The sequence below is a fragment of the Molossus molossus genome, unplaced genomic scaffold, assembly GCF_014108415.1.
Source record: "Molossus molossus isolate mMolMol1 unplaced genomic scaffold, mMolMol1.p scaffold_m16_p_11, whole genome shotgun sequence".
In the NCBI taxonomy this organism is placed as follows: Eukaryota; Metazoa; Chordata; class Mammalia; order Chiroptera; family Molossidae; genus Molossus; species Molossus molossus.
In genome coordinates this window covers 1455094-1470108 of record NW_023425346.1, presented here as the reverse complement: position 1 = coordinate 1470108, position 15015 = coordinate 1455094, and the positions used below count along the sequence as shown (strand labels likewise).

The 15015-nt window shown below is 43.3% G+C and overlaps 1 protein-coding gene and 1 non-coding gene across 6 annotated transcripts in view; one reads left to right on the top strand and one right to left on the bottom strand.

Moving 5' to 3' along the window:
- The window catches only part of IWS1 (interacts with SUPT6H, CTD assembly factor 1), a 53302-nt gene extending 40874 nt beyond the window's left edge, over window positions 1-12428 (bottom strand). For 4 of the 5 annotated variants that reach the window (XM_036254257.1, XM_036254258.1, XM_036254260.1 and 1 more), the window contains exons 1-2: window positions 11586-12003; window positions 10400-10515 (exon numbers count right to left, since the gene is read on the bottom strand). In XM_036254257.1, coding sequence (XP_036110150.1) covers window positions 10400-10515; window positions 11586-11943 — 474 coding nt within the window. In that variant the 5' untranslated portion in view covers window positions 11944-12003. Of the gene's footprint in view, window positions 1-10399; window positions 10516-11585; window positions 12004-12352 lie in introns of those variants that run through there. The other variant, XM_036254262.1, reaches the window with a different exon arrangement.
- Window positions 12429-13771: 1343 nt separating this feature from the next.
- On the top strand, window positions 13772-13876 carry LOC118625879. The gene has a single exon (XR_004958740.1). It is a non-coding gene; the product is annotated as a U6 spliceosomal RNA (small nuclear RNA).
- The last annotated feature ends 1139 nt before the right edge of the window (window positions 13877-15015 follow it).

Here is a 15015-nt window from a genome sequence, read left to right as displayed (position 1 = left end):
GGGTTTACTACCTGGTCAGGATGCGTATGGGTGGAAGCCAATGAATGTTTCTTTCTCCCCCTCTCACTTCCACTCTCTCTAAAATCAATAAAAACATAGTAAAAAAAAAAAAAAAAAAAAAATGGAGGAAGGGCCCACAGCCATGGAAAACAAGTAACCTATAGAGCTGGAAGACAAGGAAACATTCTCCCCAGGAGAAGGAACAGAACACTGGTAAACTCGTAATTTTAACTCAGAGACCTATTTTGGACTTCTTACCCTCAGAAACTTCAGGTAATAAATCTCTGTTTCTGTTTTTTAAAAATATATTTTTAGCTTGGTCGGAAGATGGCGGCGGGCAGGACCAGAGGGAGGGTGAATGTGTGAGAGAGTGAGCAAGTGTGTGACAGAGTGTGAGTGGACATGAAGGTGGACAACCAAACCCGAGAAGTGCACAGACGTGGAGCAGAAGGTTTCTGTGCTGTGAACGAGAACAGCTGGCTACCTTGGTAAGTGGCCCTTCAGGGTTCTTCTCCCTGCGCCACGGGGAGGTTCCACCATTTCAGAAGATCCCGGGTCTTCCCTGGGAGGAGGCAGTGGGAGCAGCTAGGGCCCAGCAACCTGAGCCCACCAGCACACCTGGCACCATCGGACCAGTGGACACTCTGTGTCAACACAGACCGGTGCACAGTAGTGGAGCCCCCAAGGTGCCGGTCACAGAAGCCACGGACAGCCCGGAGCCCAGCACCATCCCCCATAGTAGCAGCCCGATCGAGTCTAGATATACCCCCAACAACAGAGGCTGGGGAGCAGACATCCATCCCCAGGCAACAGAAGCACAGACCAGCAGCTGAGACCCATCCCCAAAAAACTACAGCAAAAGCTGAGCAGGAGTTGAGCCCCATGGGCAGCAGCACTCCCCAGCCGCCAGTGGCGGAACCTGGGGCTCCACAGAGGCCTCTGCTGTCCAGTAGCCCACAAGAGCAGCGAGAAGCCAGAGGCCAAGAAACTGGTGCGATCCAGCTGCCGGCCTGCAGGAACTGCAGGGTGCCGGGGCACCAGAGAGGCCTGTGTGACCGAGCAGGGACTGTGCTATCCAGTTATCTGTGGGACCTGCGGGGTACTGAAGCGCCAGAGAGGCCTGCGCAACCCAGCAGGGACTGCGCTATCTAGTTACCCATGGGGCCTATGGGGTGCTGAAGCACCAGAGAGGCCTGTGCAACCAGCAGAGACTGTGCCATAAAGTTACCCACGGGACCTGCGGGGTCCTGAAGCACCAGAGAGGCCTGTGTGACCCAGTAGGGACTGTGCCATCTAGTTACCCATGGGACCTTCAGGGTGCTGAAGCATCAGAGAGGCCTGTGCAACCCAGCGGCCCATAACAGAGACATAGAGCCGAATCCCCAAAGTGACTATGGGATCCAGTTACCCACAGAACCTGCTGGGTGTGGGGGCACCAGAGAGGCCTGTGTAATGCAGCTGTGCACAAGAGAGGTATAGAGGATGTAAAAAAACGGAGGCGGAATGAATAGAAGCTACGCAGATGATCTTCCAGGACCAAATGGAAATTACAACTAAAATAAAGACAAATCCTCAGAAAAAAGCAGCAGGACAGGACCATATAACCAGGGACATTGGTAGGATCTGTGGAGGCACAAGAGGGTGGAGGGCTGGGAGCCAATGGACAGTAGCAGTCTTAGCTGTGAGCACTGCCCTTGGGGAATAAAGACCAAGCCCGCTCCACAGTGGAGAGAGCCAGGACAGAGCGCTAAAATAGCCACAGCTACTCACCTGGGGGCTACGGCAGAGGGAGGACAACAGACTGGGCTGGAACTCTGTGGGGACACCCGGGATTTGGAGGGCACTCAGAGTTTTTGCTGAGTTGTGGACACAGAGGACGATGGCCAGAGTGCTCCTTCCCAGAGATGTGGGGAAGAGCAGCAGCCCCCCACTCCCCAGAAGTTCAGCCTTTCCCAGGTGATGCAAAGAAATGCAAATTGAGGCTCATTAACAACCAACCTCTATCCTATCCTCTGGAAATCCTCTTATGCAGAACACCAGGGCTACATTCCAAGGCACTGACTGAGTAACTGAGACTACTAGCCATCAGGAAAAAGCTAGAGGATAAATGAACCTTTCCTGAGTTTGCAAATCTACCCAGGAAAGTAAGACTTGACAGTGGTGTTTAACGTGGGCCCACCCAGACTCATCCAGACACAGCAGAGGAAGCCACAAATAGCAGAACACCAACACCCACAGGGAAAACTTGGCAGGCTGCAAAACAGCACTGATAGCCAAAATAGTAAAACAAAGAAACAAATCCCAAATGAAAGAACAAGAGATCTCTATCGAAGTTGAGATCAATGAAATGCAGCTAAGCAAATTATCAGAGGTAGAGTTCAGAGCCATGATCTTGAGGAAGCTCAACAGCATGAGTAAGGACATCAGCACCATGAACAAAGATATAGAAATATTGAAAACCAACCAAGTGGAAATGATTGACATAGCAGAAATTAAGAACACATTGGAAGGACTAATCAGCAGAGTAGAGGAAGCTGAGGACCGGATCAGTGAATTAGAAGACAGGGTAGAAAAAAATCAACCAATCAGAAAACCAAAAGGAAAACATAATTAAAAAACAGGAAGATAGCTTAAGAGAACTGTGGGACAACTGTAAACGTAAAAACATTCACATCATAGAAGTCCCAAACAGGAAGAAAATGGGCAAGGGTTAGAGAATATATTTGAAGAAATAGTGACATACTTAATTTGATGAAGGAAGAAGGCATTCAAGTTCAAGAAGCACAGAGAGCCCCAAGTAAGAAGAAGCCAAACAGGCCCACACCAAGACACATAGTAATTAAAATGCCAAAAATAAAAGACAAAGAGAGAATCCTAAAAGCAGCAAGAGAGAAGCAACAGGTTACCTACAGGGGAAACCCCATAAAGCTCTCAGCTGACTTCTCAACAGAAACACTTCAGGCCAGAAAGAAGTGGCATGAGGTAATCAAGGTCATGAAAAACAAGAATCTGAATCCAGGACTACTCTATCCCACAAGGCTATAATTCAAAATAGAAGGTCAAATAAAGAGCTTCCCAGACAAAAAAAGGCTAAGGGAATACATTAGCACCAAACCAGCACTGCAAGAAATGTTAAAAGGACTGCTGTAATTAGCAGGAGAGATACGAAGAAAAACATAACCACAATAAACAAAAATGGCAATAAATAAGTACATACAATAATCACCTTAAATGTAAATGGACTGAATCCTCTGATAAAGACACAGAGTAGCTGATTGGATAAGAAAGCACAACTCGTATATACGTATGTTGTTTACAAGAGATCTACCTCACAACAAAAGACTCATATAGGTTGAAAATGAAGGGATGGAAAAAAATTTTTCAAACAAATGGAAAGAAAAAAAAGCTGGGGTAGCAATACTCATATCTTATAAAGCAGATTTCAAAATGAAGGCCATAACTAGAGACAAAGAAGGCCACTGCATAATATTGAAAGGATTTATCCAACAGGAAGATATATGCCTTGGTAAACATATATGCATCCAATATAGGAGCACCAACATATATAAAAATCTTGTGGAGGACTTCAAAGAAAAAATCAACAGCAATACAATCATAGCAGGGGACTTCAATACCCCACTGACATCATCGGACAGAACTTCTAGACAAAAAATTAACAAGGAAACACAAACTCTAAATGAAGTGCTAGATCAAAAGGATTTAATAGACATCTACAGAGAATTACACTCCAAAAATGCAGAATTCACATTCAAATGCACATGGGACATTCTCAAAGACAGACCACATGTTAGGACATAAACTAAGTCTCTACAAGTTTAAGAATACTGAAATCATATCAAGCATCTTCTCAGATCACAATGGCATGGAACTAGAAATCAATTGCAACGAGAACATGCAAAGACATTTGAACACATGGAGGCTAAATAGCATGTTATTGAACAATGAATGGGTTACCATGGAGATCAAGGAGGAAATTAAAAACGTCCTGGAAATCAATGAAAATGAACACACCACAACACAAAATCTGTGGGATGCAGCGAAAGCAGTTCTGAGAGGGAAGTTCATAGCACTACAGGCCTACCTCGAGAAGCAAGAAAAATTTCTAATAGGCTATCTAACCTCACAACTTAAAGAACTAGAAAGCAAACAGAAAGAAATCCCCAGAGCAAATAGAAGGAAGGAAATAGTAAAGATCAGAGCAGAAATAAATGACATGGAGACAAAAAAACAATTCAAAGGAACAATGAAACAAAGAGCTGGTTCTTTGAAAAGGTAAACAACATTGATGGACCCTTAGCTAGACTCACAGAGAAGAGAGAGGACCTAAATACACAAAATCAGAAATGAAAGAGGAGAAATAATAACTGACACCACAGAAATAAAAAGGATTGTTAACAAATATTGTGAACAATTATACAACAACAAAATCTACTATCTAAGTGAAATGGATAAATTTCTAGAAACACATAGTCTCCCAAAACTGAACCGGCAAGAGATAGAAAACTTGAACAGACCAATAACAGCAGAAGAATTTGAAGACATAATCAAGACTCTCCTAGCAAACAAAAGCCCAGGCCTAGACTGCTTCATGGGGGAATTTTACCGAATATTCAAAGAAGAACTAATAACCATTCTCCTCAAACTATTTAAAAAAATTCAGTAAGCAGGAAGATTTCCAAAGTCGTTTTATGAGGCCAGCATAATTCTAATTCCAAAACCGGATGAAGACACTACAAAGAAAGAAAACTACAGGTCAATATCCCTGATGAACACAGATGCCAAAATCATAAACAAAATACTAGCAAATCGAATCCAACAATACGTCAAAAAAATTATTCACCATGACGAAGTGGGATTCATCCCAGGGATGCAAGGCTGGTACAGTATTCACAAATCAATAAATGTGATACACCACAAATCAATAAATGTGAAAAATGAAAGATAAAAATCATATGATCATATCAAAAGACACTGAAAAAGCATTCAACAAAATCCAGCACCCATTTCGGATAAAACTGTTCAGCAATGTGAGAACAGAGAGATCATATCTCAACATAATAAAAGCCATATATGAAAAACCTACAGCCAACATTATACTCAATGGGCAAAAACTAAAAGCATTTTCCTTAAGAACAGGAACAAGACAATGATGCCCACTTTCGCCACACTTACTTAACACAGTATGGAAGTCTTAGCCACAGCAATCAGACAGGAAGAAAAAAATAAAAGGGATCTAAATTGGAAAGGAGGAGGTGAAACTGTCATTATTCACAGATGACATAATACTGTACGTAGAAAACCCCAAAGACTCCATCAAGTTTACTAGACTTAATAAATGAATTTGGCAGGATACAAAATTAACGTCAAGAAATCAATGGCATTCTTATACACCAATGATGAACTCACAGAAAGAGAAACTGAAAAAAACAATCCCATTTACCATCATGGCAAAAAATTAAGATACCTAGGAATAAACGTAACCAAAGAAATAAAGGACCTATTTGCAGAAAACTACAGGTCATTGAAAAAAGAAATAGAGGAAGATATAAAAAAGTGGAAGCACATACCTTGTTCATGGATTGGAAAAATTAACATCATTAAAATGTCCATACTACCCAAAGCAATCTATAGATTCAATGCAATCCCCATCAAAATACCAATGACATACTTCACAGAACTAGAACAAATACTTCAAAAGTTCATAGGGAACCAAAAAAGACCTCGAATAGCCACAGCAATCTTGAAAAAGAAGAACGACGTTGGAGGGATCCCATTACCAGATTTCAGGTTATACTAAAAGCCACTGTAATCAAAACAGCCTGGTACTGGCACAAGAACAGGCACATAGACCAGTGGAACAGAAGAGAGAACCCAGAAATGGACCCATGACATTATGCTCAATCAATATTTGACAAAGGTGGCGAGAGCATACAGTGGAGTAAAGACAGCCTCTTTAATAAATGGTGTTGGGAAAATTGGACAGCTACATGCAAAAATATGAAACTAGACCATCAACTTACACCATATACAAGAATAAACTCAAAATGGATAAAAAGACTTAAATGTGACTCATGAATCCATAAAAATCCTAGAAGAAAATGTAGGCAACAAAATTTCAGACATCAAACGCAGCAGAATTTTCAATGATACATCCCCTAAGGCAACAGAAACAAAGGAGAAAATGAACACATGGGACTACATCAAACTCAAAAGCTTCTGCACAGCAAAAGATACAATCATCAAAATGGAAAGGCTACCCACTGTGTGGGAGAGCATAATTGCCAATGATGTATCAGATAAGAGGTTAATTTCCAATATATATAGAGTGCTCATACAACTTAACAAAAAGAAGACAAAGAACCCAATTAAAAAATGGGCAGAGGAGCTGAACAGACACCTCTCCAAACAGGACATACAAATGGCTAAGAGACATATGAATAAATGCCCACATCACTAATCATCAGAGAGATGCAAATTAAGGAACAATGAGGTATCACCTCACACCTGTCAGAATGGCCACCATCAACAAATCATCAAACAACAAGTGTTGGCGAGGGTGTGGAGAAAAGGGGACTCTAGTACACTGCTGGTGGGAATGCAGACTGGTGCAGCCACTATGGAGGACAATATGGTGTTACCTCAAAAAATTAAAAATTGAACTTCCATTTGAGCCAGTGAGCCCACTTCTAGGAATATACCCTAAGAAGACTGAAACACCAATCAGAAAAAATATATGTACCCCCATGTTCATAGCAGCACTATTTACAATAGCTAAGATCTGGAAACAGCCCAAATGTCCATCAGTAGACCAATGGATAAAGATGCTGTGGTACATATACACAATGGAATAATATGTAGCTGTAAGAAAGAAAGATCTCTTATCCTTTGAGACGACATGGAGGGACCTGGAAAGTATTATCCTAAGTGAAACAAGCCAAACAGAGAAAGACAAGTATCACATGATCTCACATATTTGTAGAATATAATGAACATAACAATCTGAGGAATGGGGTAGTCCCAGAGATGTGGACATGGGGTACAGACTGTCAATCCCCAGACGAGGGAGTAGTGGGGGGAGAGGTAAACCACAGAACTTATATGCATGTGTGCATGAACAATGGACACGGACAACAAAGCTGGGGACCGGGTGAGGAGAGAGGGGGAGGGGGAATCAGTGGGGGGAAAACGGAGAAACATCTGTAACTAAATAAATTAATTAATTAAAAGTAAATAAATTATTTTTCTTGTTCAAAAAATATATATATATGTTTTTATTGATTTGAGGGAGAGAGAGAAACTGATTGGCTGCCTCCTATAGCACCCCAACCAGGGACCAAACCTGCAACCTGGGCATGTACCCTGAACAGAAATTGAAATACCAACCTTTCAGTGTATGGGATGATGCTCAACCAAGCCAACTGTCCAGTGCAAATCTTTGTTGTTTTAAGCCACTAAATATGTGTCAAATTTTTAAAGACAGAAATAGGAAACTAAGACACAATTTTTAGGCTTGGAGCCTGTAGTCTGCACAGCTCCTTTTAATACAATTGTACTCTTTTAACACCCCATTAGCTTCTAAAAAACAACCCAAAGTTTCTCCTTAGAAGCTATTTTAAACAGGCAAAAGAGCATTACTACAAAACTCAATACGTAAAAGTACAACTGGCACTCAAACTATTAACCAGTAGTTTAGCAAATTAGGATAATACTTCTGGAGGGGACTACCTATGAAAAGCCTTCAAATACCAGCCTCTTTACTCTGGTTAATTCTCCTGGTAGTTTCCTACGTAAGCAAAAAGAAAAGTGAGCACAAATGTTTATGTTCAAAATGTTCACAGTAGCTCCACTTATAATGGCTAAACAGTCCAAATGTCAAAAATTAGGAAACTGTTAAATAAATAATGGTACATCCATATTGTGAAATATTATGCAATCATTAAAATGTAGGCTAGTGAGCCCGGCCAGTGTGGGTCAGTGGTTGAGCGTCAACCCATGCACCAAGAGGTCCCCAGTTTGATTCCTGGTAAGGGTACATGCCCAGGTTGTGGGCCCAGTCCTCAGTGGGGGGCATGCAAGAGGCGGCCAATCAATGTTCTCGCTCATCCATGTTTCCATCTCTCTCTCCCTCTCCCTTCCTTGCTCTCTAAAATCAATAAAAAAAAAAAATTAGGCTAGTGAGAATCTTTAATGACATGGAGATATACTTAAGGCACAATCGTTAAGTGAAGAGATAAAAATATTATACAGATACAATACATAGTAAAATCTTAAGTAAATTAAAACACACATGTATTATATACATGAGGGGGAATAAAAATGCAGGAGAAATAACAAAAAAATTAACAGTCATTTCTGTAATGGGAATATGGTAATTTTAATTTTCTATTTAAACTTTTAAAATTTCCAAATTTTGACAACATACACATTTATTCATTTAGAATCCATCTCATTACAAACAAGTAGTTTAAAGTGCTAAAAGGTGAGCCTTTTTATGTATATAACTGAATCATGAGGCCATGAGTCAATCTCCTGATGCTATTTTCCAAAATGGAAACTTAAAATATTACATACTAAATATACTCTAACAACATTTACATGATCAATTAATTTCCATCTATCAAATAACATATTAATTAGAATTTAATCTAAATGTTTAAAAGTATACAAAAAACGGTGTGACATCAAAATCACTAAAAGATAAGCCTTTCTCACAGTCCATTTAGCTCTCTCATCACACCTACTCCTTACTCCACTCCACCCACTCCAACTCCTGGGCATTCTTTGAAGACATGAAGCACACGCCCACCTTAGAAATGTTTCTCCCTTACATGGCCAAGGGGCTGTTCCCTCACCCTCCTACATGCCTTGATTCAAATGTCACTTTCTCTGTATTTATTTATTTATTTATTTATTTAATCTTTATGTTGAATGTATTACAGATGTTCCTCATTTTTCCCCCATTGACCCCCTCCTCCCCACTCCTGCCTTTTCCCACACTGTTGTCTGTGTCCATTGGTTATGCATATATGCATATAAGTTCTTTGGTTTATTTCTTCCCACCCACCAACCCCCCTTCCCTTTGAGGTTTGTCAGTCTAGCAAGGCCTACTGTACTTCTCTACTTGACACCAAACCTCCCTTCATCCTGGCATCCTTCACTGTTCTACCTTTCTCCATAGTTTTTATCATCTTCTAACGAAGTACACAATGTTTAAAAATGTACACTGTTTACTCTTCCTTGGTGGTGGGACCTCATTTAGTCATTGATATGTCAAAAGAGCCTGACACAACAGATGCTCAATAAATATTTATTTCCTGAATATAAGAATACACTAATGACATGTCAAAGAACAGTCAATAATAATATAATCTCTAACAAGTATACAATTTTCTGTGCATGCATAATCAAGCAAAATATATGGCATATCACGTTTTTAAAAGAAAATGTGGACATCTTCATCATTCCCATGTGTTTCAATTTGTGTTTAACAATAGCTGACTTATTGAAAAGTATCCCAATTTTGTTAACATTGTGCAATACAGATGATATAATCAAGGAAACAATTTAAATAGTTTAAAAAATATGTATGGCCCTGGCTGGGTAGCTCCAATGGCTAGAGCATGGTCCTGATAAGCCAAGGTTGCAGGTTTCATCCTTGGTCAGGGTACATATAACAATCAACCAATGAGTGCAAAAATAAGTGGAACAACAAAATGATGTCTCTCTCGCTCTCTAAAAATCAATCAATCAATAAAAAATAACAGAAGTTAGGAATGAGTTTAACAAAAACTTAATTCTGAACACTACAGAACACTGTCGAAAGAAATTAAATTAGCACTGATAAATTTTTTAAAATGTATGTATTAGGCGAAATATGTTGAAATGCTATACATAAGATCTACTACTACTCTAAGCAAAAACAGCTTTTAAAATTATATATGCTTTGTTATTGCGTATATTGGAACAGTTCAGAAAGCCAAATTCTGATACAATTTTTGCCAGGTGATAACCCTCATAACTTTCTATTTCCGTTGGTATAGCTTCAGTTTGCAAATGCTCATTGCCCCAGTAAGACAGCATTCTGGGAATGGGGAAGCATAGACAAATATCAAAAGCCTGGCCCATTTTCTGAATCAAAAACTGCCAAGAACTGCCTAATGTCTGAAATGAGACCCACTCAGAACTCAATTCCCTGTGATTTCGTAAGTAACCAGACTATCCCTATTTATTTTTAAAGCAGTTCTCTATAAACTTACAATCCTTTACTCCCAGGGTTTGAAGCCTAAACCTTATGACAGGGTCTCTACAATGCCTAAATAAAACAGGTCTCACAAAATGCAAGGGAAAAGCCTCCCCGAAGATGTTGTTTAGCCAATACCTCTGAATGACGTTCTACACTTCCAGTGTCTGATCCAGAGTGGTGCTCATTTACATCATCCTCAACGTCTGACCCTGAATCCCGTTCATCCTGCACTGGGGTAGCGCCACCATCATCTGCTTAAAAATAAAACAAAAACCCACTTAAGGAGTAAGATGGATGACATCTATAGGTGAAATGAACACAATGAATCAAGGATAATGTAAGAGCAAAGGTTACCATTGATGAAGCATAATAATGCTAACGTTGTAAACAAGACAACAGTTTAATACTCATACAAACACCAACAATCATAACATATACTGTGACATATACGGCAGAACAATATACCATAAAAAGAATGCGAAGCTTAAGAAACATAACTAAGGACCAAGTCAACTACGTCAAATAACAGTGTGCTCTGCAACTATTTCAACTTTAAGAACTGAGTCTACTCTGTCCACAGCACTTACTTACCACCTTCTAATGTACTACATGACTTATTAAGAAATTTGTTTAAAGTAGTTCTTTCCTCACTTGAATGAAAGTGCCTAAGGAGCAGGTATTTGGTTCACTGGTGATGCCATGGAGCCCAGAACACTGCCTGGTCTGTGCTGCACCATGTCTGTTTATGAATGAAGAGCACGAGGAACTGCAGTTCAGAAACAGTGTGATCTCCTTGAAGAAAAACTCGTACTATACCATTATAAAATGGTAAAAATGATGTGCTACCTCCCATTAATCAATACTTTAAAAATATAAAGTGAAATTGTATCGAGAGGAATTTAGGGCTGTTGGAAGATAGAGGAAGACTTGGTTAGAAGTTTAATAAAAATAAAAACATTTTTTAAATGAAGCAGTCACCTACAGGAAAATAAAAAAGCTGCATAGGAGTGGATGCACTATCATATTAAAGAGTTACTCTGCTTAGCTAAAGAGCAAAGACTATACAGCAATAATAAAACCAGTAACTGCAATTTAACAATCATGCTGCAACAGTGAGTATGGGGGAGAAGAGGGCACATAAGCTAAAACCCTGCCCTCACGTAACAGGAAATTATTCCAGAATGCCCACAAATGAAGCAACCAGAGCGCACAAATTCAGAATAGGGAGGTAAACATTAAAAAACAAAAAGGAAAGTTAGGGAGCTACTCCTTTGCCTGTCTTCCAGCACTTAACCTTTATACACGCATTACATATAATCACTTATTATGAAGTAACTTGAAGCCGCAGAGGAGCTGGAACACTGTTTTGAGAGCACGTTAAGCCAGCCAGCGGGCCTGCTCGGAAAGGCACCTGTCGTCATGAGTGTCCCCTGCCATACAGAACGAACCCAGGTGAACTTCAAAAACAAAAGAGGTGAACGCTCCAACAATGACTTAAACACTTGGATGGAGACTAGCCGAGGGAACCAGGGCACAAGGGGCAGCACATGTAACCCCCGCTCCCGCCTCATTCGTCCTGGCGTCTCCCCGGTGTTTACTGCGTGAACCGGGCGGAACCGAGACCACACTCCACGAGGAGAAAGAAGAACGGTCTCGCGAGGAAAAACAAGCACGGACATCGCCAGCGACCATGCGACTCAGACGAGGGTCCTCCGCGCTCCTGGCTGGGAAGCCAGCGCTGCGAGTGGCCAGTCTGGGGAGCCCGGCTCCCCGGCTCCCCGGCTCCCACCCCACCGACGTCCCCTGAAATGTCCAAAAACGCTCTCGACGAAGCCCGGGCCCAGGAGACCCCACCTCGGGCCGCGCACACGCTCAGCCCTCGGCACCGTGCGGAGAGGGCGTCCCCGCTTCACCCCACTTCGCGGGCTCGGGGACGCCGTTCCCTCTGGAGTGCCCGCCCCCAGGTTCCAACTTCCGGGCCCCCCCAACCCCGGCGGCCGGGCGGAAGAAACGTCTCCGCGGCCTCCACCCGTCCGCGGGGCCCACGAGCCGCACCCCCCCAGCCCTGCGCCCCGGTCCCGGCCCCACCTGACTGGTCGCCGCTGTAGTATTCCGAGTCCATGGCGGGCGGGCCCTCGGCGGGGAGTGTCCGCGCCCCGCGCCGCCCCCGTCACCTCCTTCCCGGCGCAGTGACCCCCTCCGGTGGCTCGGCCGGGGCTCAGGGGGTCCCGCCCGACGGAGGCTCGGAGGGCGCGGCGAGAGAGACAGCAGCAGCGGCACACGCGAGCACTGCCACCCAGGAGCCCGTACCGACCGAGCGGCAGGCGTGCGAGCCGGCGCTCGGCTTCCCAGAAGCACCTCTGGGGCCAAGATGGCGTCTGCCCACGACCCTCAGAGGAACGCAGTGCGCAGGCGCCATCCCCTGACCACCGGCCAATGGGAAGGCGCACTGGTCAGGGCGCACGACCGGGACGGAAAGGAGACCGCCGGGTGAATTGAGCGGGAGCAGCGACTTCAGTTCATGCCTTCCCTTCGCATGCCCTGCGCTGCCGCCGCCCGTGGAGGGGGCGGCGTCGCTTTATTGGTTCTGTGTTCGTGCCGTGTTGGAGGAACTTGGAGTTACTCTTCCGGAAAAGGAAGACGCTAAAGTGACCTATTCCATCATTCCGCTGGTGAACATGCAGTGGGGCGCTTGCTGCCCTCCCTGCCAGCCCGGAGGACGTGGCGCGATGCTCTCTGGTACTTGTAGTTTGAGGCGCAGGGAGCTGTGATGCGGCACTAAGTGACCTGATCCGAGAGTCTCCTTTCTTTCTTTTATCCTCACCCTAGTACATTTTTCCATTTTTTGTTCAGCCAGAGTGGGAGGGGGAGAGAGAGAAACATCCACGTGAAAGGGACACATCGAGTGGCTGCCACCCGCAGACCCAACCAGGGCCGGGGACAGACTGTAACCAAGGTACATGCCCTTAGAGGGAACTGAACCCGGGCCTCTCTGGACTGCAGGCCAATGCTCTAACCACTGAGCAAACCTGGTCAGGGCCAAGGGTCTCCTTTCAAGGTGTTTTCCATTTCTGTGTAAAATAGCGACTTGATTTCCCTCTTAAGATGCCGTTTGGGCCCTGGCCGGTTTGGCTCAGCTGTTAGAGAGTCGGCCTGCGGTCCAGAGAGACCCAGGTTCGGTTCCCGCTAAGGGCACGTACCTCGGTTGCTGTTTGTCCCCGGCCCTGGTTGGTCGTGCGGTTGGCGGCCACCTGATGTGTCCCTTTCACATCGATTTTTCTCTCTCTCTCTCTTCCTCTCCCTCCCTCCCACTCTATCTGAACAAAAAATGGAAGAATGTCCTCGGGTGAGGATTTTAAAAAAAAAAAAAGATGCCATTTGATCAATAGTTGGAAGTACAGGTTTTTGCTTTCAGAGAGATCCTCGATTAAAGGAGGGTGACGTTGCTGAGTGTCACTTGTGCCCTATGCTCCCGACAAACAGGGATGGTAAAGAAACAACCTGAGGGTGCTCGCTTGGCAGCACATATACTAAAATAGAAACAATACAGAGAAAATTACATGGCTCCTGCACAAGGATGACTCGCAAATTCGTGAAGCGTTACATATTTTTTCTGGAAACAGCCCAAGTGTCCATCAGTAGACGAGTGGATTAAAAAGCTGTGGTACATGTACACAATGGAGTACTATGCAGCTGTAAGAAAGAAAGATCTCTTATCCTCTGAGACGACATGGAGGGACCTGGAGAGTATTATCCTAAGTGAAACAAGCCAGGCAGAGAAAGACAAATATCACATGATCTCACTTATTTGTGGAATATAATGAACTAAACAAACTGCTCAACAAAATTAACGCAGTGACATGGAGGTGGGGTACAGGCTGACATGCCTCAGAGAAAGGGGGGGGTTTGTGGGGGAAGAGATGGGCCACAGAACTTACATGCATGTATGCATGACCAATGAACACAGACAGCAGAACTGGGGATGGGGCGGGCAGGAAGGGGAGGAGGGTGTCAATGGGGGAAAAATGAGAAACATTTGTTAACAAAAAAAAATTAATAATGAAAGAAAAGTTATATACGATATCATACCAAAAACAAGAAACAACCTGATGCATCAGTGTCTCGGGAAAGGCTCACTGAAGAACAGCCCTTCTCCCTATGACTTTGATAAAACTCACACTCTCCACTCTTTCAGGATTCCCATGAGATTGGCAGATGACCCCCTTGTTTCAGGTTCAGACCCCCCCCAACACACACACACAGACACCTCATGGTTTTTATCTTATGAATGATTAGCTGAGATCAGAATTCTTTGCTCCTCTGAAAACAGATAGACACAGAGATAAACATTCTGTTCACCTGACTGCCTGAAACTTCTGATTGCAAAACAGCCCCAACTGTAAATCATCCCACCTTCCTCCCTGTGAAAGTCTAAGGCAAAACTCCTCCTGCCTAGACACTCTGATCTTCACATCTGGGGCGTTCTCCCTATTACAATGCCCTGAATAAAATTCATTTCCTTTCTTGTTCATTTATGTCTTAGACAAAGAGAAGAATTTTATTGCCTTTTGATGGGAGGAGGGACAGTGGAGGTATAAGCAAAGATTCCCAGGAGGTGCAAACTTGCAGAAATAGAGCCTTTTGTTAGTTGGCGCAACTTACTTACCCTTGGACTGGATTTCTAAGCATGCCTAGCCTACTATAAGGCCTCAGTGGGTGCCCTGAAAGGCCCACCACCTACCTTGGAGTTG